Source organism: Lygodium microphyllum, chromosome 12, assembly GCF_053477565.2.
Source record: "Lygodium microphyllum isolate KBCC chromosome 12, Lygodium_microphyllum_v1.1.10, whole genome shotgun sequence".
Classification (NCBI taxonomy): domain Eukaryota; kingdom Viridiplantae; phylum Streptophyta; class Polypodiopsida; order Schizaeales; family Lygodiaceae; genus Lygodium; species Lygodium microphyllum.
Window position 1 is genome coordinate 131,435,673 of NC_141146.1, and position 25,852 is coordinate 131,461,524.

A 25,852-nucleotide genomic window follows, 5' to 3' on the forward strand; every position below is an offset into this window, starting at 1 on the left:
AGCAAGGTGTAGAGCTTTGGAAGCTCGCAAACCACAAGTAATAGGCTAGCTAATTCATTTGAAAGTAAGAAGCGATGCCTACGAAAATTTCAAAAATCTTAGCTTAAAACATCAATAAAGGGTCACTGCCCCTCTAATCCTCACCAAAAACGATTTTGCGACTAATCAAAGTAAGGGCAACTTTTCAAACTAGCCAAATCATAAATCTTAAATGCAAAAACTTCAAAATCATGTCAAAGGCATACAAAATTTTTAACTGTCATTTGAAGATTGTAGCTAATAGATCTAAATTGAACTCCAATCCTCGGCCACTCTACCCTATTACCCTCTGAAACTTCAGGATTAAGAATTGCTAATAGACGCTAGGTGATGAACATACAGGAAACGATGGCTCGTCGGATCGAGAGCCCGCTGAAGCTGATGTTTCAGAACGGCTGGGTCGTCGGAGCGAAGGGCCTTTGCCATCGCAGCGGCATCAGCACCTCCTCTTCCATGCGACATTCCATCAATGGTAAGCTTCTTTTTCCCTCCTGCCTAGTGCTCTATTAAGTTACAGAAATTGTGGGAGATCGCTCCAAGTTGATATCAATAGGGGGAATCTCTGTCTCTCTCTCTCACACACACACAAAAGTAGGTAGAGAGAGAGAGAGAGAGAGAGAGGGGGGGGGGGGGGACCGGGGGCGGGGGACTGGAAAACAGGCTGACCTGCTGCATCGGGAATGAGTTGATTTGCTGCAAGTCATTAAACTGGCCAACCTGCTAAAGCACAAGCTCCCTGTCACTCCAAACAGGCTGCCCAACTGGAAATGATGTTGCCTATGCTGCCACGTGGCCAAGTGATGGAATGCTCCTTCAAAATAGGTTGAGAACAGCTCTAAATGGCAACTCCGAATACATGCACACAAAGAAGACATGTCAAAGCTCCTTTGTCTCTGTTAGACTCTGATGGAGCTCACAATTAGGAGGTTCACAATAGAATAAACATCCTACTAACACCCCCTCCTAGATCTCGGGAGTGGCTGAAGACCAAGGAGACACATACGATGGAGCTTAGAAGGCAATGGAAGGGCCTTTGTGAACATATATGTAGATTGTTCTTTGTGGGACAATAGATCAGCTCCAACACACCATTGAAGATGTGGTCTTGAATATGATGGTACTAGCTACCTCATTATTGCTCCATAAATCTAGGCCCCAATACTCAGGATCTAACAAGTGTGCGACACTATGCAATGGTGTATTGGTTGAAACCCATCTCCTTTGAACATATTTTACAACACATTCTCTGAGATGCCTTAAATGATTTTTTCTAGGGTTTGCAATGGAGTCTTTAATCTTCTCAAGAAATGGCAAGATGCACTCTTGAACATAATCATATTGGACCTCAATGTGTTTCATGGGTGTGAAACATGGGTTCTTTGCAAGAGCAAGAGTACTTTGATTGTCCATGTGAAGAAGAGTAGGCCCAACGTGTGAGAATCCATTGTTTGCTAATATGGGTCAAAGTTAGATTGCCTCCTAAGCAGCAAAGGTCCAAATGTAATGCAGTTGGGCATTGCCCACAAACACATGCTCATACCCTAGGTATGTGATTGGATAGGTGAGAGCAGATAACATGGTATGAGAGCCATGTGGATGGTGAGACAGATCATGATGATGGTAGATCTTGGTGTGCAAGGACCATGGGCTGGTGATTTCAGCCTTTAGGTGTTGAAAAGTAGATTGCATTCTTGTGTATATTGGCTGAATACATTGTCAATAATTAAACGCTTTTGATGATATGGCACTTTGATTAAATTTTAACATTAATGTGATGAACCAAAAAGGTTTGGTTGTTGCAAATTAAAAAAATAGATAGTTGCACATTGTCCAAGGTAGCATAAAGGTAGATTGCTAGTGAATTGCGGGATCATTGGGGTGCGGTGATCAGCTAATACAGTCTTCTTATCCTTTTGTTTGTGCCTACTCTAAATAGTAGTGAAAAGATGTTGAGCTAAAAATATATTAGCTTCTTTAAAATAGCCCTAAAACATGCTCAATTAATGAATGAAACCTCTTTGTTGAAAAGAAACATGTTTCTGGAAACTATTTGTGTAATAAAACCACAAACCCTATTGGGAGGACTCAAAGTTTCCATAAATAGGCATGCTGTCCTCCATCCAACCTTAATCTCGTTTTTACAGCTTGTAGGTGTCTTCTCATTGTTGTCCATATCTTGTTCTCGGAGGATATCTTAGTTGAAGCTGTCCATCATTGCTGTCTACCATCTAGCACTTGTTGCCCAGCCTTCCATGCTATTGGCGAATGTTCGCAGCCTAGTGATTGCTATACTAGCTTACATTTGTTGTCATCTCACCTCTTGGAGCTGCTGTGCAACTTTCTCCGTTGTTACTCTATGTTGATGTCAGCATTTGTGGTGCGTTTTCTTTTGTTTGCTGTTGTACTACTGAAAATGTAGCCCTAGATTGCTGCATTTTGACTTGATATTGCTTCCTTGATTGTTGCTGCCTAGATATAGCTGTGTTTGCAGGTTCCACATTGCCCACTATCCATTTGATATCAATCTTGCTTCACATGGTTGTGTTTGCTGTTGCCACATGCTGCCGGAGATCGCTTGTTGTGTTTCGGAATTTGTTTGTTGCATTGAGTATTGCATTTATTTATTCATTGTTTAGTTTCATTATCTTTTGTGTTAATCCTAACCCTAACTTTGCTTCTTTATCAATCTGTGTGTTTGTCGGTTTTTATTTTGTAGACGAGTATTTTTTTACATGGTATCAAGGCTAGGTACTCACTGAAGAAATCTAGATGGTAGACCCTTGATTGAAAAGCTCCATCATCGGAAACATGAACTACAAAGGGAAGACGACATTAAGCCTTTCCACACTTACTTTATCCCCAAAGGAGCTTGTGCCAATAACTGAGTAGTAGTGATATCCTCTGCTAACTCCCTAAGGTTCTGATATGACTAGAATTCCTTTTGACTACATTGGAGACATGTCATTATCCTATCACAAATGAGGAGATCCAGCTGATCATGGTTCATAGAGCCGAAAAGAGTAAAGAGCTTAAAAGAGTAGTCTTTTGATAATAGCTTGTTATGAGGACATGTATTTTTGAAACCTCACATAACATATTACAAATGCCCATAATACAATATAAAAGAATAAGTGAATGTAATGTCTAAAAACTGTAAGCATCATCACTGTCACAATCAAGAGTAGAAGCTACCCTCTCTCAGACTGGAAGGGAAAGCAAGAGGAAAGCACCCTCTCCCCGTCAAGCTAAAGAAGTAGGGGAGGGTGTATCCAAGCAGATCTTGGGTAGCAGATACTGAAGAACCGGCTAGTTGATTGCTTTGGTCAAGATATTTGCAAAATTATTTGATGAAGGCACAAACTTTAGGTGAAGAGTGCCTAGCTCAACCTACTCTCTGGAAAAATGGAAGTGGACTCCCATATGCCGTGTCCGTGGTGTGATGATCGGATTGCGTGCAAGGGCAATGGCACTCTGGTTGTCGCAGTAGACAAATGTGGGAGAGTCACATGGAAAATGAAGCGTCGCCAGTAAACTCCTTAGATAGATGGCCTTGGTGGTGCCATCGAAGAGAGCTCGGTACTCAGCCTCGGCCGTGGAAGCCGCCACCGTCTCTTGCTTACGGCCGGACCAAGAAATGGGAGCCGTGCCCAAGGTAAAGAGGTGCCATGGGAACGCCGTGTTAGGATCTCCTGCCCAATTAGAATCAGTGTACTCCTGTAAACATAAATCAGAACCATATGTCAAGCCATAACAAAAAGTACACTACCAATAACGCAACACACCAAGACATGCAATTCAATGTGACATCCTAGGTGCTGTGAAATACTGATTAAGTATGATAACTGAGTAAGCTAAATCTGGCCTAGTGTGAATTAACCAAAGAAGCTTTTCTACAACAAAACGATAGGTGTGTGCATCGAAGGGCTATCCTAGGGTATCCTTGGACAAGTGAATAGTAGGATCAAGAGGTATGGCCACTGGCCGTGTCTGATCCGAAGTGATAAGCTTATCTATCTTGTCATCAGGTGTGTGTGTGTACGCACGACATCCAAAGACTTTGAAATGGGAAATAACGGGCAAAAAATGCCTCATATGGGGTCTTCTGAGAAAGAGCCGCAGTCGGGCACTGGTTGAGGATGTACACTGAAGTGTTAACAGCCTCGACCAAAGGCTCTCAGGAAGCTCTGTTGCAAACAGCATAGAGCGTGCCATTTCCATGACTGTGTGGTTCCTACGCTCTACGACTCCATTCTGAGAAGGGGAGTTGGTAGAGGTAAGCTGGCGATAAATGCCATGCTTCTGTAAAAACTTAGAAAACTCGTGGGAGATAAACTCACTACCGCTATCACTCCTCATGCACCCAACACGACGACCCGTCTGGTTATGAACCAGCAGCATCCAAGCGAAAAAATATGTGAAAGCATCTGACTTATGCTTGAGGAAGTACACCCACATGTATCGAGATTCGAGAATGATCATCCACTATAAAAAAGAAGTACATCGCGCCGTTCAAAGCGGCAGTGGATGTTGGCCCGCAAAGATCAACGTGAATCAATCTAAGAGGCTCCTCAGCTCTATGTGTAGGCTGCTGAGGAAATGAGGTACGGTGCTGCTTCCCGAGCTGACAGGCTTTACGGACATTCCGAGCTCACTTCAGGCGTGGAAGGCCCTCAACCAGCTCACGGTGTGACAACTCATAAAGTGAGTCATAACCAAGATGCCCTAAGCGAAAATGCCAAAGACGCTCATTGTATATAGGGTCCTGAGATGTGGCTAAGGCCTGGAAGCTATGGAACACAGAGCCCTTGGCAGTCGGCTTGGTAAGAAAATGAGTCATGTGGTATAGGCTATTAGGCTGTGCCTCACCGCAAGCAATCACTAAACTAGTCTGAGAGTCAAGGACCTCGACTGTAGTCGCTGTAAAGAAAACTGCTCGCCCCAACTAGCAAAGCTGTTGAATAGATAACAAGTTTACCCCAATCTGAGGGACATGATATACATTGTCCAGCGAAGCCAGATTTGGACCCTTGTCAGTGGCAAAACTAACGCAACCTTGAGTCTGAATCTTGACCGAGGAGTTGTTTTCTACACCGACCTGCCCGGCTGCAGGGGCTCAGGTACGGAAAATGTCCTCTATAGGAGTCATGTGATGTGTAGCTCCACTATCCACAATCCAAACTGGAGCTGAAGTGCTTGGCTGTGACGAGTGGTTCTGTGAATGAGACTCGCAGCGGATGTCTCTACGGAGACGATGTGGGCCTTTGCAGACTAGTCAGACAAGCCCTGTGGAGTTGAGAACGTTGTCGACTGAGATGGCTGTGCGGTGGCAGTGTGAGTTTGACCTTTAAACTGCCCCTTGCCATCACCTTGCCTCCCTTGTTGGGGGTTTCCCGATTGAGGGGCGGGGGTCTGAGATTCACGTTTTGGTGCTGTGCCTCGTGCCTTTGATCGACACTCGTCGTTAAAATGACCAGCCTTTTGACAATGTTGACAATACCTATTCTTTTTAGGTACATTTTGCCACCCTGGTTTAAGTTGTGACTGGGAGTTTCCTTAAGAATCCCTAGATTGATTTAGCTTTTGAGTTTGATTTTGATTTTGAGGGGAGGTTTGGTTTGGTTTGCCCTTCCCTTGTTGCCCTTTCTGAGAATGAGCAAGAAGAGCCCACTCTGAAGAGGAATTCATATGAAACTGATCGAATAACCGTGTGTAACGCAACAACTGACACTCAAATTCATAGAATGTAGGCATGGTAGGCTTTGAAACTATTCCTTCCACAAGTAATTCTTGGGGAGTTTATTTAGGAACAATGTGACCTGATCGTCAGAGGACTTGGGAGTCCCCGTAGTGGAGAATTCAGCAAGGAGACGCCGATACTCAGCCAACTTGACTTTCAAGTCATCCCGGTTAGTGATTTTGAAAAGCTGAAGCTTATGGTCAAGATTAATACGACGGGTCCTATCCCGAGCCGCATTGAAACCAGCCTTCCTTCTTGGAATGGGTGGTGATAACCTGATTTAGGAGTTAATTACAGCAATAAATAAATGCACATAAAATGGAATACACACTTTACCATAACATTCTTGGACAGTAGACTCCCTGTTGGCCCCAAACCTAGCGCCCCTTGCGGTATTTCTTTAGCTTTCATTCAATTGGAAGGAGTACAACTCGAGATTCTTCAATCTTCCCCTGCTAACCAATTGCTTTTGCTGTCATAAATGACCAGCAAGCCTTTTGGGTTATTTGCCCCTTGATTCACCTAGGACTTCTTTTCCAATTTGACCCTTGGCTGGCCAAATGCTGCCCCAAATCAATTCGGATGGGCTAGCTCCTGAAATCCCTTGATAATCTTCAATTATCAGTTGCTGATTTCAATCCCTTGAGCCTTCAATCTCTGGCACGGATCCCAAGGTGGTTGCTAAACCCTAATTTCTGCTGTAAATTAGGGTTTACTGCAGAAATTACAAATCAGCCCACCAAAAATGGCTGAGATCTCCTCCGAATGGCTGAGAATGGCTGAGCATAGGCTGAAGAAGATGAGAGAATGCTGTAAAGAGAGAAAATTCTGAGATTTGTCGCGAAGAACTGATCAAAATCAGCTGCTGCCCTGCTGTACCAGCCCCAAACGGATGCACCAACAACAATAGGAGCATCAAAGACTGTGATCTTCAGGAGAAAGTGCATCAACAGCAATTGCCAGCTTCCCAAGGTCAAGAATATGCAATCTCCATCACCAAAATGGTATCCAATGGCTGGGAAATGGCCCCAATAGCTGGTAGCCACAGTCCAACACCTCTTTCCAACAGCTCCAAAATGAAAAAACGAGATTTCCCTCTCCCTTCAGCCCTGTTTAGCCTTTCCCCCCTTAATCCATTTTCAGCAATTTCCAGCCATTTAATTAATTTTCAGAATTAATTAATTCTGAAAATTAATTCAGCCCTTAATCCATGCCCAAAAAATTAACCTTGCCCATCCAAAAATTAATTGGCTAGGCCATTTGCAACCCAAAGTGGTCCCATGCATTAATTGACCCTTGATTTGTGAGTCAAGGACATGTCTCATCAAATTTGACCAAGTAGTAAAGTTTGACCCGTTAAAATGAGTCTTGCTATTAAATGCATTCTTGACAGAAGATGAGCTAGAACCATGAGGTGTCGAGTAGGTGGTGTAAGATGATGGAGGTGGGTGTGTTTGATAAGAGAAAGAGGGAGGGGGAAGAGGTGGGTAGGCAGGAGGTTGTGAGTGTCCAATGAGTGTTGATTGATATGGAGGCACTGGGACATGAATGTTTCCATAAGGTGCCGGTATAGATGGAGACACTGGGACACGGTAGCCTTGTCCAAAGTGAGGCTAAGACACAATAGGATGACCGGAAGGTCCACTAGGCAATGCCATGGAGGTAAACTGTGGAGGCAATTGATCCACACTTAGGAGAGACTGAGTGGGATACTTAGGCTGCAATGATCCCGAAAGTGTGTATGAGGTAGGTGGAACACCACCCGGTTGAGGGAAGGATGAGGTCCTAAAGGATGTGCCTATGTTTTCATAACCCCCCGGTGTGATGTGCGGTGCAACATGAGGTGTCTGAAATGGAAATGTAAATGGTGTAAATGGAGTGGTGAAGCAGCGGAAGAATGTGGTGGGATGGGTGGGTTTTGAAAGTGAGATATATGAGGTGCAGATTCTTTTTGTTCATTTTTATCATTTAAAGATTGAAAATGAAACTGTGAAGATGATGATGCACCATGGAATGAAGTGAAAGGAACACCAAATTCATTTTGATTATGTGAAGTAGACGGAAAAGAAGGAAGGGCAGAAGAAAAGTTACCTGGCTTTTTCTTATAATCCCCACGATGTGTGTTAACATACAAAAATTGGTCCTTAAGAGGACCTTTTTCGTAGTCAACAGACTGGACTCTTTCTTCCACATGATCTCTACCAGTATATTGCAAAACAAAAGAGGTAACAGAAGAAGGCACAAAAGACGAATCAAAAGTACCTTGCATCGGAGAGGACAGAAGAGTCTGAAAAGCATAAACAGAAATCGTACGACAAAGCACAGACTGATAAAAGAACATAGTTAAGGTTAGGGTAACTCAGAGACAATGAACACAGTGAATAAATGAAATGATATGACTACTAATAATACGATGCTCATGTAGCAAACACACTATGCAGTGAATGAATACTGTACCTCAAACTCATGTATCTCAAGGATCAGGGAGGGGTAATGAGTAGGAGAGTGTGTCGTACTCCGAACGGATCTGGAATCGCAGCAAGGCAGCCTCCGGATGCTGAACACTAGCAAAACGTAGCAGTGAGAAGCTAGATCTGATGCAGACAGCAGTGAGGAAAAAGAGACTAAAAACACAGGCAACAGGTGAGAGAAAGACTAAAATCGCAGGCTTGTAGGAGAGAAAAAGACTAAAAATGCAGGCAGGACAGCCTGCAAGAGAGAGAAAAATTGCAGCGAGTGCAGCAGGAGAAAACCGTAGACAACAGCTGACAGGTGAGAGAGAGGCTGCAGCGACTGCAGTAGGAGAGAGATAACTGTCAGGGCGGTAGCTGGAGCCTGCAAATGCAGCAGTTTGTTGACGTGGCAGGCTGTATGACAGCAGTGCAGATGATCAGCAGTCAGTCGCCAGGCAGAAACAGCAGCAATCAGCGTGTGGGGGGCTGGAAACAGGTGCCAGACTGTAGGGAACAATGATGGACAGCAAGGGCTAACATGTCCTCTGCGAACGGGGTGTGGGCAGCAAGCTGATAACACTTGAAACCTGCAAAAACGAGATTCAGGGAAGAGTGGAGGATTGGCTGCCAATTTATGGAAAATTAGGGTTTTAGATCCTCTCCCACTTAACTCTCTCGATCCACTCCCCATTTTAGGGTTTTAGCTAAAATAAGCCTAAAATAAGCATGTTTTGGGGCTGCTTAAATGGCTAAGAGCAATTCTTAGCACAACAAGGGGCGCCAATTTTGGGGCCAACAGGGTGTCCAATGTCCAAGATTAAAGTGGTAAAGTGTGTATTTTTTGTTTATGTGAATTTTATGCTTGTTGTAATTAGTGCTAAATCAAGTTATTTACCACCCTACTTGAGGAGGAAGGCTAGTTTCATTGGCAATGATTGGCTGTGACAGCATGTATCCAACACACAAGCTAGAGTCCTTGAGATGTTGGCAATGATGGTGTGGCAACAATATTTGAGGGGTTGGAGCAGTAGGGCATGATAGCGTCAATAGTAGGGAGGATGGTAGTGATTGCAAGGCTGTTGAAGATGGGTGTAGCAAAATGGTGCTAGAACTAGATGAAGATGACGTGAGAGGGATGCATGCACACAACACACCTTGTTACTAGGAGATTTCCAGACACACGTCCTACCAATTACAAAATGTTGTCTTCTTTTAGATAAATCTTTCTGGGGTGTTTTTTGTGGAGTTAATTAGGTCCAAATTCACGATGATTTGAGATAAATTCAGGCCTTCAATTTTACTTGCTCAACATTCCCTCTTGGACCCTCAAAGTTGAAGGGGAGAGAGACCATGTACCCGAAAGGTCACATCAAATAGACCAAGGCATCAAACCATGAATATCACTTTGGAATACCCAGAGGCCTACTAGGATTACAGAGGGGATGGATATGTTTACTAGTATCTTTGAGCCCACTAGAAGTGCATGAACGTTGGATAGCTTAGCGGGTTTGCTGTAGAAGCCAAAGCAAAGGGCTAGTCCTAAATCACAGAAGTAGACACTTCCATGGAGACATGTGCTTGTCATCCAACACAATGATTATAGGAGGAAAGCAAGTGTTCTAAGTGCACCGAAAGGGTCATAGCATCATGAGTTTCCTCAATAGAGATGATAAGATAAAATTCAAGGGATAGGTCCATTCACAAGAGTGAGAGTGACTCAGCATTGGATTTTGATAGTGATGAAGACAGTGCAACACAAAGTTTGAAATCCGTAGTTTAAAAAACTGTAATTGTTGTGTCATTGTGGTTTAGATTGGAATGGAGAGGTACCAAAGTTTGAGAGAGAATGCTCTAGAGCTTCAGGTCAAGAGAGTTATTTATGGCCTTTGTGTGTGAATATACTATTGTTTGTGTTAGTGTGAGTGTAAATTTGTGACCACCCTCTACACAACCAAGCATTTAATGAGGGTCAAAGGTTTGGGTGTATACTTGTGCCTATATATTGAGGCCCTAACTTTGTCCTTCAAATCACTCAATTTAGTATTCATTATTTGCTTTATGTACTTGTAATGTTCTCTCTCTCTCTCTCTCTCTCTCTCTCTCTCTCTCTCTCTCATGGAGTTCCATCTGCCATACTTGTCGGGCCACCACTCTTAGGCTTTGACAATTGATAGTGGTATCAAAGCATCAAGATTTATAACATGTGAAAGGTTAATGTTGTTAGCATGAAGTTTGGTGTGGTCGCTATTATAGAACAAGAAGAAGAAGAGGAAGAGGAGGAAGAAAAAGATGATGACAAAGAAGAAGAAGAAGAAGACGAAAGAGGAGAGAGAAGAAGAGGAAGAGAAAGAGGAAGAAGAAGAAGAAGATAGAGAGGAAGAGGAAGAGAAAGAAAAGGAGGAGAAAGAGGAAGAGAAAGGTGGAGGATGAGGAGGAGGAGGACTGGTTGCACAATGCCGCTTGCAACTCTAGCTCTGCTCGTGACTTGTCGTAGCTCCACTTGCAATACCCAATTACTTCGTCTACTGCATGATTGACTCTGGCATACCTGCTGACGAAGACAGTAGTGGATTTGGTGCCATTGAATTGTCATGTTCTGCATCAACCATCAGAAGATTTAAATCATTAGTTTGCTCCCAGCTCAGATTGTGCTACTGCAGCCCCAGAACTTTCGTCAGATTGGCTCTTGCTGCCAGTTTGACTACCCCATTTGTGGTTCTATTCGTGGCAGCCCTAATGGCAGTAGTTACTTACATGTTCAATGACATCAACAGTCGACTTGCATCCATTCAACTCATCACCCCTACTCCACATATGTCATATGTCCAGCCTCCCCATTCCTGTTCACCCTTCCTTTTGGCCTCTCCATTGTGCCATGATCCCACATGTCAAGATAAGGTTTAACAATCTTAATGTCATGCGTATTTTTTAAAAATTCAAAAAGACAAGGAAGGAGGTGGTTCACACATGCTGAAAGGGGAATTTTATTCTTGAGCTTCAAAACAATGCATTGATCCCTTAAAATTTGGGACTTTTAAATCTAAGCCACTTAAAGTCGATCAGATTGTTTACCTTTTCCATTGAGAATAAGATGACCAGCCGAGCAGCATTCAGTTGGTGCCACCGCTGTAAGGAGAGGCGACATCCAATGCACCCCCCTTTTGAGAGACACCAAAGCAAATGAAGAGACAAAAATTCAAAGTTATGATTAGAGGAGAGAGAGCGCTCATCAACGTCCTACTCCCACGAGGTCCATGGGGAAGATATGCAATTGCTTTGCAGGTTTTTCTTACTACACTAGAAAAATTTCATGTGCTCTAATCTCAAATACTACAACAAGATATGTCATCAAATTAGTTTCCCCCACCTCGCCTTACTCTTGTGAACCTCTCCTAAAAAGGATTTTCCAAAATCATAGCTACAGAAAATTCCCAATAGGGTTCTAGTTGGATGTCACTATACTGGTTCTCTTACCCTATATCAAGGGAAGTTTTGTTTTAAATTGGTTGGAATATATTAAGTCTAAAAAATTGTCAAAATATTTTATTGAAAAGTAAAAAAAATAAACATAAAAATAAAGTTAAAAATTGGATTGGAATGAGATGCTAACTCATGCATCTTTCCATTACATGTATTAAAAACCAATGTGGGTGCTTTGCCTAGACTCTAAATGTGAAATGATTTGTACTTCTTTCTTAGCATTTCCTTTCTTTGATTCTCGAAGAGTCACATGTTTCAGAGGGGTTTTTAAACCATTTTCCATGGCCTTTGCATAGAGTTTGAGAACCATATTTGGGTTTTGGGTCCTGCTAATGTGCACTATGCCTTTCAGCTATGCTGGCCTTTGATCAACCTTTGAGCCATACACATGCACCTCTGAATCAAGCCTAACTTGTAAGTTGCACAGATTGGATGTGAGACTTGGGCATAACAAGGAGAAGAAACTCTTCCTCTCTCTTTTTTTGATAAAATTTGAAGCATGATTCATAAAATTCAAAATAGACTTAAAGAAGAGTAAAGCAAAATTGAGCGATGCACTATTGGGTGCAATTTTTCCCTATACATGGAGTGGGCATCTCCTCCATGCCATATTTATAATATTAAAATGAATCTTGCTTTGCCCAAAGACTAGCCCTTTACAATCACTCTTTTGATAAAAGAGTTTAGGTTAATTGAATAAATGGTTGCAAATAGTTGCACAACTCACATTTGCTGAGAGCCATAAAATATTTTTAAAATATCTTCAATATATCACCTGGAATCTCAAGTATCAATAAATATTTACAAAGAGGATGTATGCATACCTTAGAATAAACCACAGTACGTCTATTTAAATAATTTAGTGAAGAAGTTTATGGAATAAATTGCGCTTGTCGCGTGTATCCAATTTATCTTGCTCTACACATCAATTGCCAGAAATTCAGAAAACCATGTTAGAAAAATAATTAATTGAATAAATACAACTAGCCATAATAAATCAAATAATCATTGGAATTTCGTAAAATACTCAAACCACGTAAATGTTAGCACTTGAGATATGAATATTGTGGCACCATCCACGTATAACTTCACCTGTGTTCACACCTACAAGTTTCATGCCTGGAAAGGATAGGCGTTTGTATCAACCTTCTGTCTAAGACGAAAAGTAATTCGCTCTTAGGAACGTGTCTCGTGCTACCAGAGAACCATTCAAGGCACTCACCCTATCAACATGTATACAAGGGAGAACCATTGAAGGTGCTCATCTCCTCGTGTAGATGCCTTTTGGCAACATACCCCCGGGTGGGATAGCAATTGTCCTCAATTGCTATGGGATAGATGAAACCAGCCTTCCTTCTGTGGATGGGTGGTAAATCTCTGATTACAACTTAATTACAGCAGCAAACAATAAATGCAATTTTGAAAATACAAATTTACCTATTGATCTTGGACAATGCACATCCAATTGGCCCCAAAATTGGCGCCTCTTTTGGTATTTCTTTAGCTTTATTGAAGAATAAGTTGATTTACGATGGGATTCTCCCGATACCCTTCACAATCCAAACTCCCCTTACTGTCCAAAGTGACCAGCAAATCTTCAATCTGATTTGCCTCTTGATTCGAGTACTTAATTGGCCTTTATCCACTTCATAGACGATAGAAATGCCCCAAATTCAATGGCTGGCTAGTCCTCCACCTGAATTTAGCTGAAATTCACCTTCAGCCCTGAAAAATCCAAGTCTTAGAGCTTCCAATTTTGGGCACGCTTCTTGAGGCTACTGTTAAACCCTAATTTCTGCTGTAAATTAGGATTTACAACAGAGAAATTTGTAATTTCTCAGTCTCCAAGGGTCCAAATGCTGAGATCTTCGGAGCAAGACTGTGAAATGGTTGGGAGATGTGAGAGAGAGCTGTAGAGAGAGAAATTTCAGAGTTTTGTCACAGGGAATGATTGAAAATTAGTCAAATGCAGCTGCTGCCCTGCCACAACAGCATTAAATGCTGTCGCCTACAGCTGAGATATCCAAATCAGCTGTTATCTTGTACTTGGATGCAATCGCCCAGTTGTGGAGGGTCCAAATCTGCAATTGCCTCCTCAAAACTCACTTGTGGCTGGCTGTAATGGCTAAAAATAGGATGGCCATGATTGCTCACAACTCCCACATTTTGCTACAGCAAGAATGATCTTGTTTTTCCTCCTCTTCAGCCTTTTTCTAGCCTGTATGGGCAAGTTTGCCAAGTGGTAACCTTTCCAAATGGTTTTTTCAACATTATCTATAATTAAATATTAAATTTCAGCATTTAATTACTGAAAATTAATCTAATAATTATTTCGGTGCCCAAAAAAAAATCTAACTGGCCAATAATTAAATTGGCTAGGCATCTTCCACTTCCGAGTCTCTCTGTGCCATCTTTGACCATTAGATTGGTGCTAGGTACCATTAAACGCCACATCTCTAGTGTCACCAATTGACACTTATGGCCAAATGAATGACCTAGGCCAACAACTGACACTAGATACCACCAAATACCTGTTTAACATAACTAATAGTAACTTTTGCCTTTGATATCCTGTGATTTTCTCGGGTCGCGGTTTTGTAAATTTACTCTAATCCCAGTTGCACCTCACATGTGCAACATTTACTTAATCATGTAATTAAAAATTAATCCACATGTTAAGTGAGGTTTTAAAAATTCATGTCCTCATGACAATAGATGTGGAGTCAATAAATTTGGAGAACCACGCGAAGGATGTGGAGTCATACATTGAGATTCCTCAATAGGATGGTTTTGAAATTTTATAAGATAGCGAGGATAAGTATTGCTAGTGTGAGTTGTCATATAATTAGTATCAATAATAGATTCAGGAATTAAAAGTTCATGATCATCTTCAAGTAATGGTGGAGCATTATACAAGGATAGGCAAGTGATGATCCTTTAAATGGATGAAGAAGACTAATATGAAAAGTATTATGAATTTTTCAATGTGCAGACAATTCTAATCTAAAAGCATTAGCATTGATACAATGAAGAATTTTGAAGGGACCATAAAATCGAGGTGCAAGTTTAAGATTAGGATTCTTCTCAACACTATGCAATCTCTGCTTTTCAATGCGCAACCAAAAATAATTACCTTCTTTAAAACGCATAGCTTACCGTTTCTTATTAGCTTGTTTAACATAGGATTGCTGGGCCTTAGCAATCAATTGTTTAATTGATTCAAAAATAGTGAAATGAATATGAACCCAATCATCAACATATTTTGACTTAAATGAGACGTTGATATAGGTAAATTGCGACCACAGATAATTTCAAAAGGTGCTTTATTGGTGGCAGAGTGGTGTATTATTGTAAGCAAATTGTAAAAGATGTAAATGTTGATCCCATGTGCTAGGTGAAAAGATAGTATAGGTACTAATGAAATCAAGAATGATGCTATTAGTAGCTTCAATTTTGCCATTTGTTTCAGGATGAAAGACTCAACTAAAATCAATTTTAGTATCAAGATTAGAGAATAGAGTTATCCAAAAATTATTGCAAAAACGGGGGTCACGATCAAAGACAATAATGGTCGGTAGATCATGATGTACAAAGATATTCTTAAGAAAAAGATTAGCAGCATGCGAAGCATTCAACGTTTTCTTGTATGAAATAAAATATACTTGCTTACTAAATCTATCGATAATAGTACAAAGCATATTATTTTGCGAAGAAGTTAGTGGTAAACCAGTGATAAAATCCATTGAGATTCGTTCTGAAGATGAGTTAGGAATAGGTAAAGGCATTAACAATCCATATTGCTTACCGTGATGTTTTTTAACTCATTGGTAAACAAGACATTAAAAAACAAAGGAAGAAATATCTTGATTTATGTGAAGCCAATAAAAATCTTCTTGCAAATTATGAAGAGTAGAAATGAGGCCATGATGACCCATATCAGGGGAATTGTGAACTTCTTGGAGAACAAAATGATGAAAGAGTTGAGCAACACATAAATGCTTCTCATAAAAGAGGAATCCATCAGAGATAGAATGATTATTAACATGAATCCATTAGTTTTGAGACATATCCAACCAAGCATCATGAAAATTAGAATCATGCAAATAAGTATTTTTCATAGCATCTAAGGAAGATGTAGAAAGCACAGAAATATTATTTACAGATGGTTTGCGACTTAATGCATCAGCTGCAACATTTTCTTTACCACGTTGATACTGAGTTAAAGGATGGAAAGACTGAATGAAAGATGCTCATTGTATATGCCTATCTGAAATTTACGGTTGGAAAAGAAGGTGTTTGATACTTTGTTGATTTGTCTTAATCATAAATTCTGAGTCCATTAAATAATGTTTTCATATACATAATGCATGTATTACATCTAAAAATTCATTGTCATAGATACTATACTTAAGTTGAGAAGATTTCAATTTACAACTAAAGTATGTAATTGAATGGTTATCTTGCATCAATACAACATCGATACTAGAACTATTAGCGTCAGTAAAAACGACTAGAAAGAATGGTCTATTGAAATTAGGGAGTTGTAAAACAAGTGCATGCGTTAATGTATGCTTTAGTAAATCAAAGGATCACTGTTGGTTATCGCTCCAATGAAATATAAAATCTTTCTTTAATAACAAAGTTAATGGCAAAGAAAAAAAAAAGTTTCTAACAAATTTACGATAAAAATTGACTAGTTCTAGAGATGAGCGAACTTCATGTATATTTTCGAGTGTAGGCCATGTATTAATAGCCTTAATTTTACATGGATAAACTTGGATTCCTTTAGTAGACACGATATAATCTAAATATTCAATTTTTGTTTGAAAGAAATTACTTTTTTTGGGTTAGCAAAAAGATGATTTTGTTTGAGTAAACTAAAGACTAAAGATAAATGATGTTCATGTTCTCGTTCAGTTTTACTAAAAATAAGGATATCATAAAAAAAAACAATAATATAATGTAAAAAATTTAAAAATATTTGATTCATCATCCTATTGAAATTGACAGATGCATTAGTACGATTGAAGGACATTATTAAAAATTTGCAATGGTCAAATTGGGTCCCAAAGGAAGTTTTATAAATGTCAAGTATAGCCATGTGGACTTGATGATAATCAGACTTAAGGTCAATCTTGCTAAACACAATAACAGCTTGTAATTTGTCTAACAGACTATTCACACGAGAAATTGGATATCAGTTTTTAAGCAATAATTTTATTTAGAGCTCTATAATCTATGCATATACGATAGGTTTGATTCTTTTCTTTACTAAAAGAATGGGAGCTCCAAAAGGTGAAGTGCTAGGTCGGATTAACTTTCTATTTAATAATTATTCAACTTATTTTTGGATTTCTTTTTATTCTACTCGATTATGGCGATAAGGAGCTTTACAATGAGATTGACTATCAGGTAGAATGCCAATTTGATGATCCTCAAGTTGTGATGGAGGAAGTTGAAGAGGCAAGTCAGAAGAAAAAACAATCAAAAAACTTATTAATAAAATTTTGTTGTCTTATGGTTAACTTAGACTTAGTAGCTTCGACTTCATTAATTAATACGAGAAAAGCTTTAGATTGTTTTCAAATGGCACGTTTCTTCTAAATGTGAGTAATTAATGGGTATAACTCAGTGTTTGTTGATCCTTCAAGAAAAAGAATATTACTTTTATGTTGAGTATGCATTGAATGCATGTTATAATTAATATTAGGATTAAATTGACGCCATCAAGGCATACCTAAAATTACATCAGTAGATTGTAACGGTACTACTAGAAAATTTTGTGTTTCTCTATAAAGTCCAATGCAAATTTCTAATCTATGTATTTCTTTGGTTCCATTATATCGTTGCTCAAAAAATGCAGCCTTAATTTTATAAGTGGACGGAATAGTTATAAGTTACAATTTTTTGACTGTCTTTTTCGAAACAAAGTCAGGTATATTTCTGTTATCGTGCAGAATAGTCATTTCATTATTATGAATTGTTCATCTCATTTTCAATAAAGCACGAATATAAGTTTTATCAGCAGGTTTGTCAGTGTCGTTAGAGTTTTCTCCCATAAGCGTGGCTTTATCAAAATCAGACATTGCTTCAAGGTCTTCTGTTGCTTCATGAGCTCTGAGATAATTTTCAGCATAACTTTCACTATCAAAATATGAATCGAATTGACTTAGCCAAGAGAGAATCTTATCATGACTATCTTTAATACCATTATAAGTATTTAAATTGAAGGTACGTTTGCTTATCTTCGCCTCTTTGCGTATGGATTGTGCTTCAAGGGTGACATTGATGGTATGGGCCACAACGTCATCGACAGTAGAAATTTGGGATGGACACTTGAGAGATCGTAGCTCTTGCTCCAGTTGGACTCGATGTTGGTGCTTTTCTTCTAATTGCATGGCCAATAAATTTAGAGTGGCGATGCAAAATCAAAATTTGTAGTGTTGGACGGTCCTTCATGAGACATGATGATTGCGGATGACTTGATAAAGATATCCGAATAATAAAGATACCTTGAAGAGATGCTTCACCTGTGTCAATAAAATCCTGGCGTGTAAGCACGAAATAAAGAGCGGCTTCTTGGCAAAATGATAAGATGGAATAGGCAAGAAAGACCAGAATTTTTGATGGTATGTTGATGAAGTTTCACAGTCCTGGAGTGATGGTGCATGAATTCTCTCTTAAAAACTGGAAGTCAATAGTGATTTGGGCTGATTAGAGAAGTGAGCAGGTGACTTGGTGTAGGAGAGATTGAAGTTCAGTAAGTAAGCAAGGATTAATCAAGGCTTAAAGCCTTTTTAAAAAAACTTGGCTTAAAAGGACTTAACAATGCCGTTACTGATTACGACGGCCAACAAAACGGGCCAACCTCCCCGTGAATTGCAAAATGAAGCTTTAAGCTTCTTAAAGCTTAATCAAGGATTAGTTTGAAAGCTTAATTAAGCTCCTTCAAACCTTCTTTTGGCCTGGAACTCATAGAATGATAGTGCCATGATAGGGGGGTTTGAATTTTTCAATGTTGGACTAAACAACAAAATTTTTGAGTAGAGAGATATGGGTTTGGGGTTTTGAAGCCCTGGGAATCTAGCTGCGAAGTTGGTTTGAGTTGAGATGGACCATAGAGCCCGATTGCTCCAGAGAGCTCGCATTCGCGCAAGAAGGTAAGCGATTGAAAGCCCAGATGTAACTGAGCTCTGATACCATTGTTACAGAGTTTGGATGCGAGACTTGCACGTAGCTAGCGAAGACTCTCTCTCTCTCTCTCTCTCTCTCCCCTCCTCTTTTTCTTATAAAATTGAAAGCATAACTTATAAAACTCAAAATAGACTTAAAGAAGAGTAAAGCAAAATTGAGTGACACACTTTTGGAAGCAATTTTCCCTTATACATAGAGTGGGCATCTCCTCCATCCCGTAGTTATAATATTAAAATGAATCTTGCTTTGCCCAAAGATAGGCCATTTACAATCATTCTTTTAATAAAAGAGGTTGAGTTAACTGAATAAATGGTTGCAAATAGTTGCACAACTCACAATTGCTGAGAGCCATAAAATATTTCTAAAATATATTCAATATATCACCTAGACTCTCAAGTATCAATAAATATTTACAAAGAGGATGTATGTATACGTTAGAATAAATGGCGGTGTGTCTATTTAAATAATTTAATGAAGAAGTTTATGGAATAAATTGCGCTTGCTGTGTATATCCAATTCATCTTGCTTTACATATGAGCTCCTATCAAAAATTCAAAAAACCATGTTATAACAATAATTAATTGAATAAATGCAACTAGCCATAATAAATCAAATAATCATTGGAATTTTATAAAATACTCAAATCACATAGACATTAGCACTTGAGATATGAATATTATGGCATCACCCATGTACGACTTCACTTGTGTTCACAATTGCAAGTCTCATGCCCGGAAAGGATAGGTGTCCGTTTCAACCTTCTACCTAAGATGAAAAGTAATTTGCTCTTAGAAACGTGCCTTGCGTTAATAGAGAACCAGTCAAGGTACTCACTCCGTTAACATCCACACAAGGGAGAACCATTGAAGGTGCTCATCTCCTCGTGTAGGTGTCTCCTGGCAACATTAAGTCCTTGAGCTTGTCGCAAGAATATGCCATGTTCTAGCTCCAATTACAAATAACAGTGTGGAGCCCCAAGAGGAACACCAAGGAAAAGGGAATTCTCTTGCAAGAAAATCTATCTTGTAACATCAACAAGCTTGTTTATCATGTTTCATATGATCACAATGAAGAAAAGAACACCAGACACAACAAATCTTCATACAGCATCATGTAGATCTCCCACGGATTTAATAGAATCAACCATATTCTTCAATATCTTCACAAAATCCATCTATAGAACAAAGAAAGCAAAGGAATACACCATCTTTGAATGGAAATACATCACATAGTATTCATCTTCAATATCTTCATAGTCTTCTCTCTCAATCTCTCATATACAATCACTCTGTTTGAGTAGAATTGGCTATCTCTGACTCTCTCTCTCTCACTCCATCAATAATACATCATATCCTCACTACAATCTCTCAAAATTACTCTCAATAATCCTTCTTAGGTCGTGGATACCCCTCCCAAGAGGTATGTCTGATATGAAGGGTCACCAGAGCCACTACAGTGTCCTTTCATAGCTCACTACTGTCACTTCACTCTAGTCTTCTCTTGAGTCTTCAGCAGCTACTTCCACTTCTTCCAGCTCTTTTGCACTTGTATTCACCTCTTTCCAAGGCTAGAAAACTTTCCCAAGCTACACTCTCATCCACCAGATCACATACAGAAGCATACAGAACAGTTTACAGAACAGTACCAGAACTGCTACAGTACAGAACAGAACAGAGACAGAAGCTCTACAGAAGACCTACAGAAGGTTACAGAAGGTCATCAAAACCAGATAACTCATTCTCAAATCATTCCAAACTCTCACAAACCATTCAATAAACTTTCACAAGATCTCAATCTTCATCAATCAATACTCCATCTCTCCTTACAGAAAACAATCAGAACAAAACAGACCAAAACAGAGCAAAACAGAACAAAACAGAAGGTATACAGAACCTATCAGAACCTATCAGAACATCATAGAACCACCAACAAACATCATGATCTTCCAAAACCCAATCAATATAATCTAAAACACTCTCAAACCACTTCTAAACCAATCAATCATCTAATAAAATCAACCATTCAGCTCTCAAAAACAACAAAAATCAGCCAAAAAACAAGTCATTTCAACACTCAACATATTCCCACACTTAATAAGGAAGCGTCCTCGCGACCTAGGAAAAAGGGAATACAAGTTCAGGGAAAAGCTCAACTTTGATCTTCAATATCTTCTAAAAAAGAATCCATCCACCACGACCCCAACTTATAACCTGTTTTTAATATAAAAATACAACGAAAGGAAAACCCTTTATACATTAACACCTCTTATTAAACTAAAAATCACAACAAATTTGTAAAGGATATAAAAGTTTTCTTCGTCTTCATCAGCATCAGCTTCAATTCTGCATCCATGACCTCATCACCACAATTCTCCAAAACGTAGCTCGTACACGAAATCCAATAGGAAACCACCACGTTCGTATGACATAAATGAACTCACAACACAACCATCTGAATGACTCCTCCAAAAAGAGAGTTTTTCATTAAAAGCTTCCACCATACATTGGAAAGGTATCAATGAAGATGATCCCTCTTAAAAGATTGATGTTGTCGGAAACGATCCATAGACAAGGATTCATCTACAAAGTTTTGGGAGGATTTTGAAAAAATTGGAGACAGCACATCCTTTCCAACAGGACCAAGTATCTGCTAGGCAAACAGAGGGCATGAAAATACAATATGTCCAGCTGCTGGGAATCAATGCTCACATTGACATTCATGCACAACTTTGGAATAGGCTTGGAATCATTATGAGAGTGCCTATGCATATTCGCCAGGTACCAAGCAAAGTGAGCAGTTAATCTCACTGAGGGATCGGCAGACTGTGAATACTGCTGGGCAAAATGAACATAGTTCTGATAAGCTTGACTGGAAGCTATACATTCTCCTGGAATTACTGGCCAATTGATCTGCGGTCCTGTAAGGCAATCATCCGAACTCCATCCCCTTCTTCTGGAAATCTGATTATCAAACCCGTCACAGTCACTAACCAACTGAGGTGGTTGAGATATGAAAGTGTTAGGAGAGGGTAGTGGAATAAGGAAAAGTGGATGAAGGGAAGGATAGGAAAAATCATAAAAAGAAGAAAAAGTTAAAGGAGTGGCAGAAATTTGTAAGGAATCACTAAGGAACGGTGTTAACTGATAAATAGGAAATGTGGAGGGTATATTAATGGAGGGAGAAGGACAGGGCGGAGAAGGGGAAAATACCCTATCCTCAATAAAGGAACAGTATGTAAAAATGGGAATTTGAGGGAAAGATGAAGGTTGGAAAAGAAGGGGTAAAATAGTGGTGGAATTAGATTGACAAAGGGAAAGATATATAGCATAGCGGTGAGCCATTTGTTGGTAATAGAGGAGGGTAGGAACAGAAGGTCCTAAGAGAGATCGTCTATGATAGGCATCAAAGAAGGTAGCATCAAACGGATTATGTTTTGAAAGATAGGCTAAGAGATCCATCCTCAGTTGATTAGTACTCTGGGCAAAGGTAGGAGCTGTGTTTTGTCTTTGATTGAGGACCACCGAATCAATCATGGGATGCCACGAATTATCATGACAGTCAGCTACTTTGGAGGAATAACTTTGGAACATGTCAGCTATGCGCAACTCCAAATGATTGACATACAAAACAGCCTGTAAGACCACATCCCCCACATACCATGCCATATCCACCTCATCTGGAATTAACAAGTCTTCTCATAGATACATGTATGACATCAACATGGTGTCTGGCGTGACAGAATCTTCAAACACCATTCTGACTACCTCTGTCAACAACTCAGCAGTCCAAGCCCCACTTCAGCCATCCTCTGGAAAAGGTAAATCCATCGTGGAAAGCTTCATGTAGAAGACCAACTTCTGTAAGTGGTAGTGGACAAAGAAAGAATGGTTTGGTAGAATATATTCCTGAAACTGCTCAAATGTAGACCATAATAAGTCCATTCTGGACTGCAATCTTTCCACTTTATCTTGGAATAGAGGGCACAAAGTAGCCTGTCTTTGAAAAGCAGCCAAGTCCTGCTGTGAAAGAGAAGGAATCAATGGAACATTAGGGCTTGGAGGAACAGAGCGGGACTTTGCAAGTTGATCTTGCAATTGCTTGATTTGGGAGGCTTGGTTGGCCACTGTGTCATTAGCAATCTGTAAAGCTGAAAGTTTGTCATCTAAGATAACTTGGAACTCCTTCGCTTCTCTGGACATTTTCTCCTTCTCCTCTGAAAGGCTAGTAACCTGTGATTGAGCCTCTAGTAACTGGGTCTTCAAAGAAGAAATCTCATCGCTTTGGGTGGCAACCAGGTGGGTTTGCTGTTCCATTTGCTTAAATAAATCTGCTAGGGTATCCTTAGCAGAAGCTAACTCAGATGTTGCCTTATGCAACTGGTCCTTAGACTGCATGAGTTCTTCATAAAAAGACGCGTACAGCTGTTGAACACAGGCTGTTACTGACAACTCAATGGAACTTTGAATATCCTTGCAGAGGAAAGGAATGGCATCTCCTGAAACTAGATTGTTCAGGGAGGGAACTGAGATGTCCAATGATCCTTCTCGATGTGCTCGGAACAGGTTATTGCAAGTCAGATACCCAGGGAGTTCACTGCCAGAAGTAGCTGGAATGGGCACGGAAGGAAGTACAGAAGGAGCTTTATCCGCTACCCTCTTCAAGCGTTTGCGCTGTATGACTAGGGGAGGCGGAGAATCATCATCCTCTATGTCAATGGGTTCTGACTCTTCTGAAGGTGGAGGAGGAGGTACTGGATCTGATGGAGGAGGTGGAGGCATAGTCTTCTGGAAACCTGAATAGGTCAAGAAGGCAGACAAATATGATCCATATGTGACATTGGTAACATTACCCCTGGTGACTTTAACGAAATGCTGATCCATTTTAGTGAGGAGGTAAGTGCTCCAATCAATAGCAACTCCTTTCAACACCATCCTGGAAGCTGTAAAAAGCTCTTTGGACAAATAGTGGGATGGCGTTTTGGCAGGCATAAACCTGTCCTGAAGAAACTGACAGATCGTCTTCCATACGGGATCAGTGATCATAGAAAAGGAAACTCCTGAAGAGTTTATCACCTTCTTAACATCGAGGATTTTCCTTGTCTGCTTTTGCAACAGCTTTAGAATCTCTTCATTAGAGAAAAGCTGACGAGTGGTCACAAAAGGTTCACCTTTGAAGGGTAGAGACAAAGCCTTCCCTAAGCCTCGAGGTGTCAAAGTCATAGAAATTCCTTGGACTAATCCTGTCTTCTTGCTGTAAGAGGCCAGGAACTCATCACATAACGACGGATCCTCTGGAAGCAACGGAAAAGGAGTGGCCACAAAAGCAGCGAGTCCCGCCTTCGTGAGAGGCTCAAAAGTAAGTAGGGAAGAGTAATCCCTATTAACTAGTGGGACGTACTGGATAGGGGGAGGAGCATGAGAAGGCGCCATTCAGATGGTTACATACACACCACAAACACAGACAATCAAGGAGAATGCCTGCAAAGCAACAGACAAAAAACCAAGGATAAGAGAATAACCAATAAAACGTGACACGACCAACTAACCCCAAGCAATCCACATCCTAGAAAAAATTCGACATGACCTTGAGACAAATGCGACCGAAAGCTTCATGCGATGCATCAGACAAACACCCAGAACCCCGTATCAGGCAATAAAAGAAAAAACTGCATACCGTACCCGTAACCGTAACAAAGACAGTAAACCAAAACAATACCATATCCGACACATATCAAGACTACATCGGTAATAAACCCAGACCGGACCATGGAAAATAACGCTAATGACTGCGCATACCCATCCCACGAAACGGTTCATTAAAAAGAGGAATGAAGTGCAGTGAGGGGGAGTTAATTTAATGAAGGGTTTATTTTAATAAATTATTAAGAATGTGTGAATTTTTATTAGGTGATAAACCTTAGCAAGAAAACGGCGGTTCCTTATTATAAATTAAATTACCCATCATTAGGTGAAAACGGTGCTTTTATTCGAATCCCGGACTTCGATACCCGACTGGGTCTCTAAATGCAAATTCATTGATTACAAATTAAGGTGATGTGGAGCGTTTTTTTTGCCAACGCGTGCTCATGTGACAGCTGGTTCATTTTAAATAAAATTTTAAAGTGTCTTTGTAGCGCACGTAGCGCGTGCTAAGTGAACAACGGGTTTATTTTAATTAAAAAGAATATGTGTGTATAGCGCGAATGCGCGTGGAAACTGTGAGTGAATAAAGAGTTCATTTTAACAATTAATTTGTGATTAAGGGGAAAATGAAAATAAATAAAACACATAAAATAAATACCTGGAAGGGATGTGTATGTAATGCAGAAATGCGCACGGAAGAGTCTCCCAAAAGAAGTGAATCCAGTAAAGGAAAAGTAAAGACTACGGACGAAACAACAAAGACAACACCTTAGTGGATGTGTTGATTTGGTTGTTGTTGGGTTTTTTAAGTAATTTTTTTTTTCTAAGTTGTGATTATTTATGGTTGAATAAATAGAAAATGATCAAGGGAGGTGAGGAGAATTGTTTAGAATTTTTTAAGAATTTTTTACTATTTTTAAATGAATTTTCTACATTTGTTGGCAATTTGGGGGTAAAATTAGGAAATATGTAATTTTTAGAAATTGTAGGGTGGGTAATTTCCAGCGGACAAACTCCCAAAAATTGGCAAAAAGCAAAGGAAAATTTTAGAATTTTTTTTGAATTATTTTAATGGAAAAATTAATTTAGAAATTAATTAAATCATATAAATCATGGTAATCAGATAAGTCAATTAGAAGTAAGTCAGTTAAGTCTGGTTAGTCTGGGTAAGTCATGTTAGTCACAGGAAGTCAAGGCAAGTTAGGTTAGTCAGGTTAGGGTTAGGGGTAGTTAGAAATAACCTAACTAAGGTTAAACCAACTAACCTAACTAAGGTTAAACCAACTAACCTAACTAAGGTTAATAAG

The 25,852-nt window shown here is 39.7% G+C and overlaps 1 protein-coding gene across 4 annotated transcripts in view; it reads left to right on the top strand.

Moving 5' to 3' along the window:
* Positions 1-239: 239 nt before the first annotated feature.
* LOC148028283 (uncharacterized) overlaps positions 240-25,852 on the top strand; it is a 73,133-nt gene continuing 47,520 nt past the window's right edge. For 2 of the 4 annotated variants that reach the window (XM_087690081.1, XM_087690082.1), the window contains exon 1: positions 240-511. In XM_087690081.1, coding sequence (XP_087546207.1) covers positions 370-511 — 142 coding nt within the window. In that variant the 5' untranslated portion in view covers positions 240-369. The remainder of the gene's footprint in view (positions 512-25,852) is intronic. The other 2 variants (XM_087690083.1, XM_087690084.1) reach the window with 1 other exon arrangement.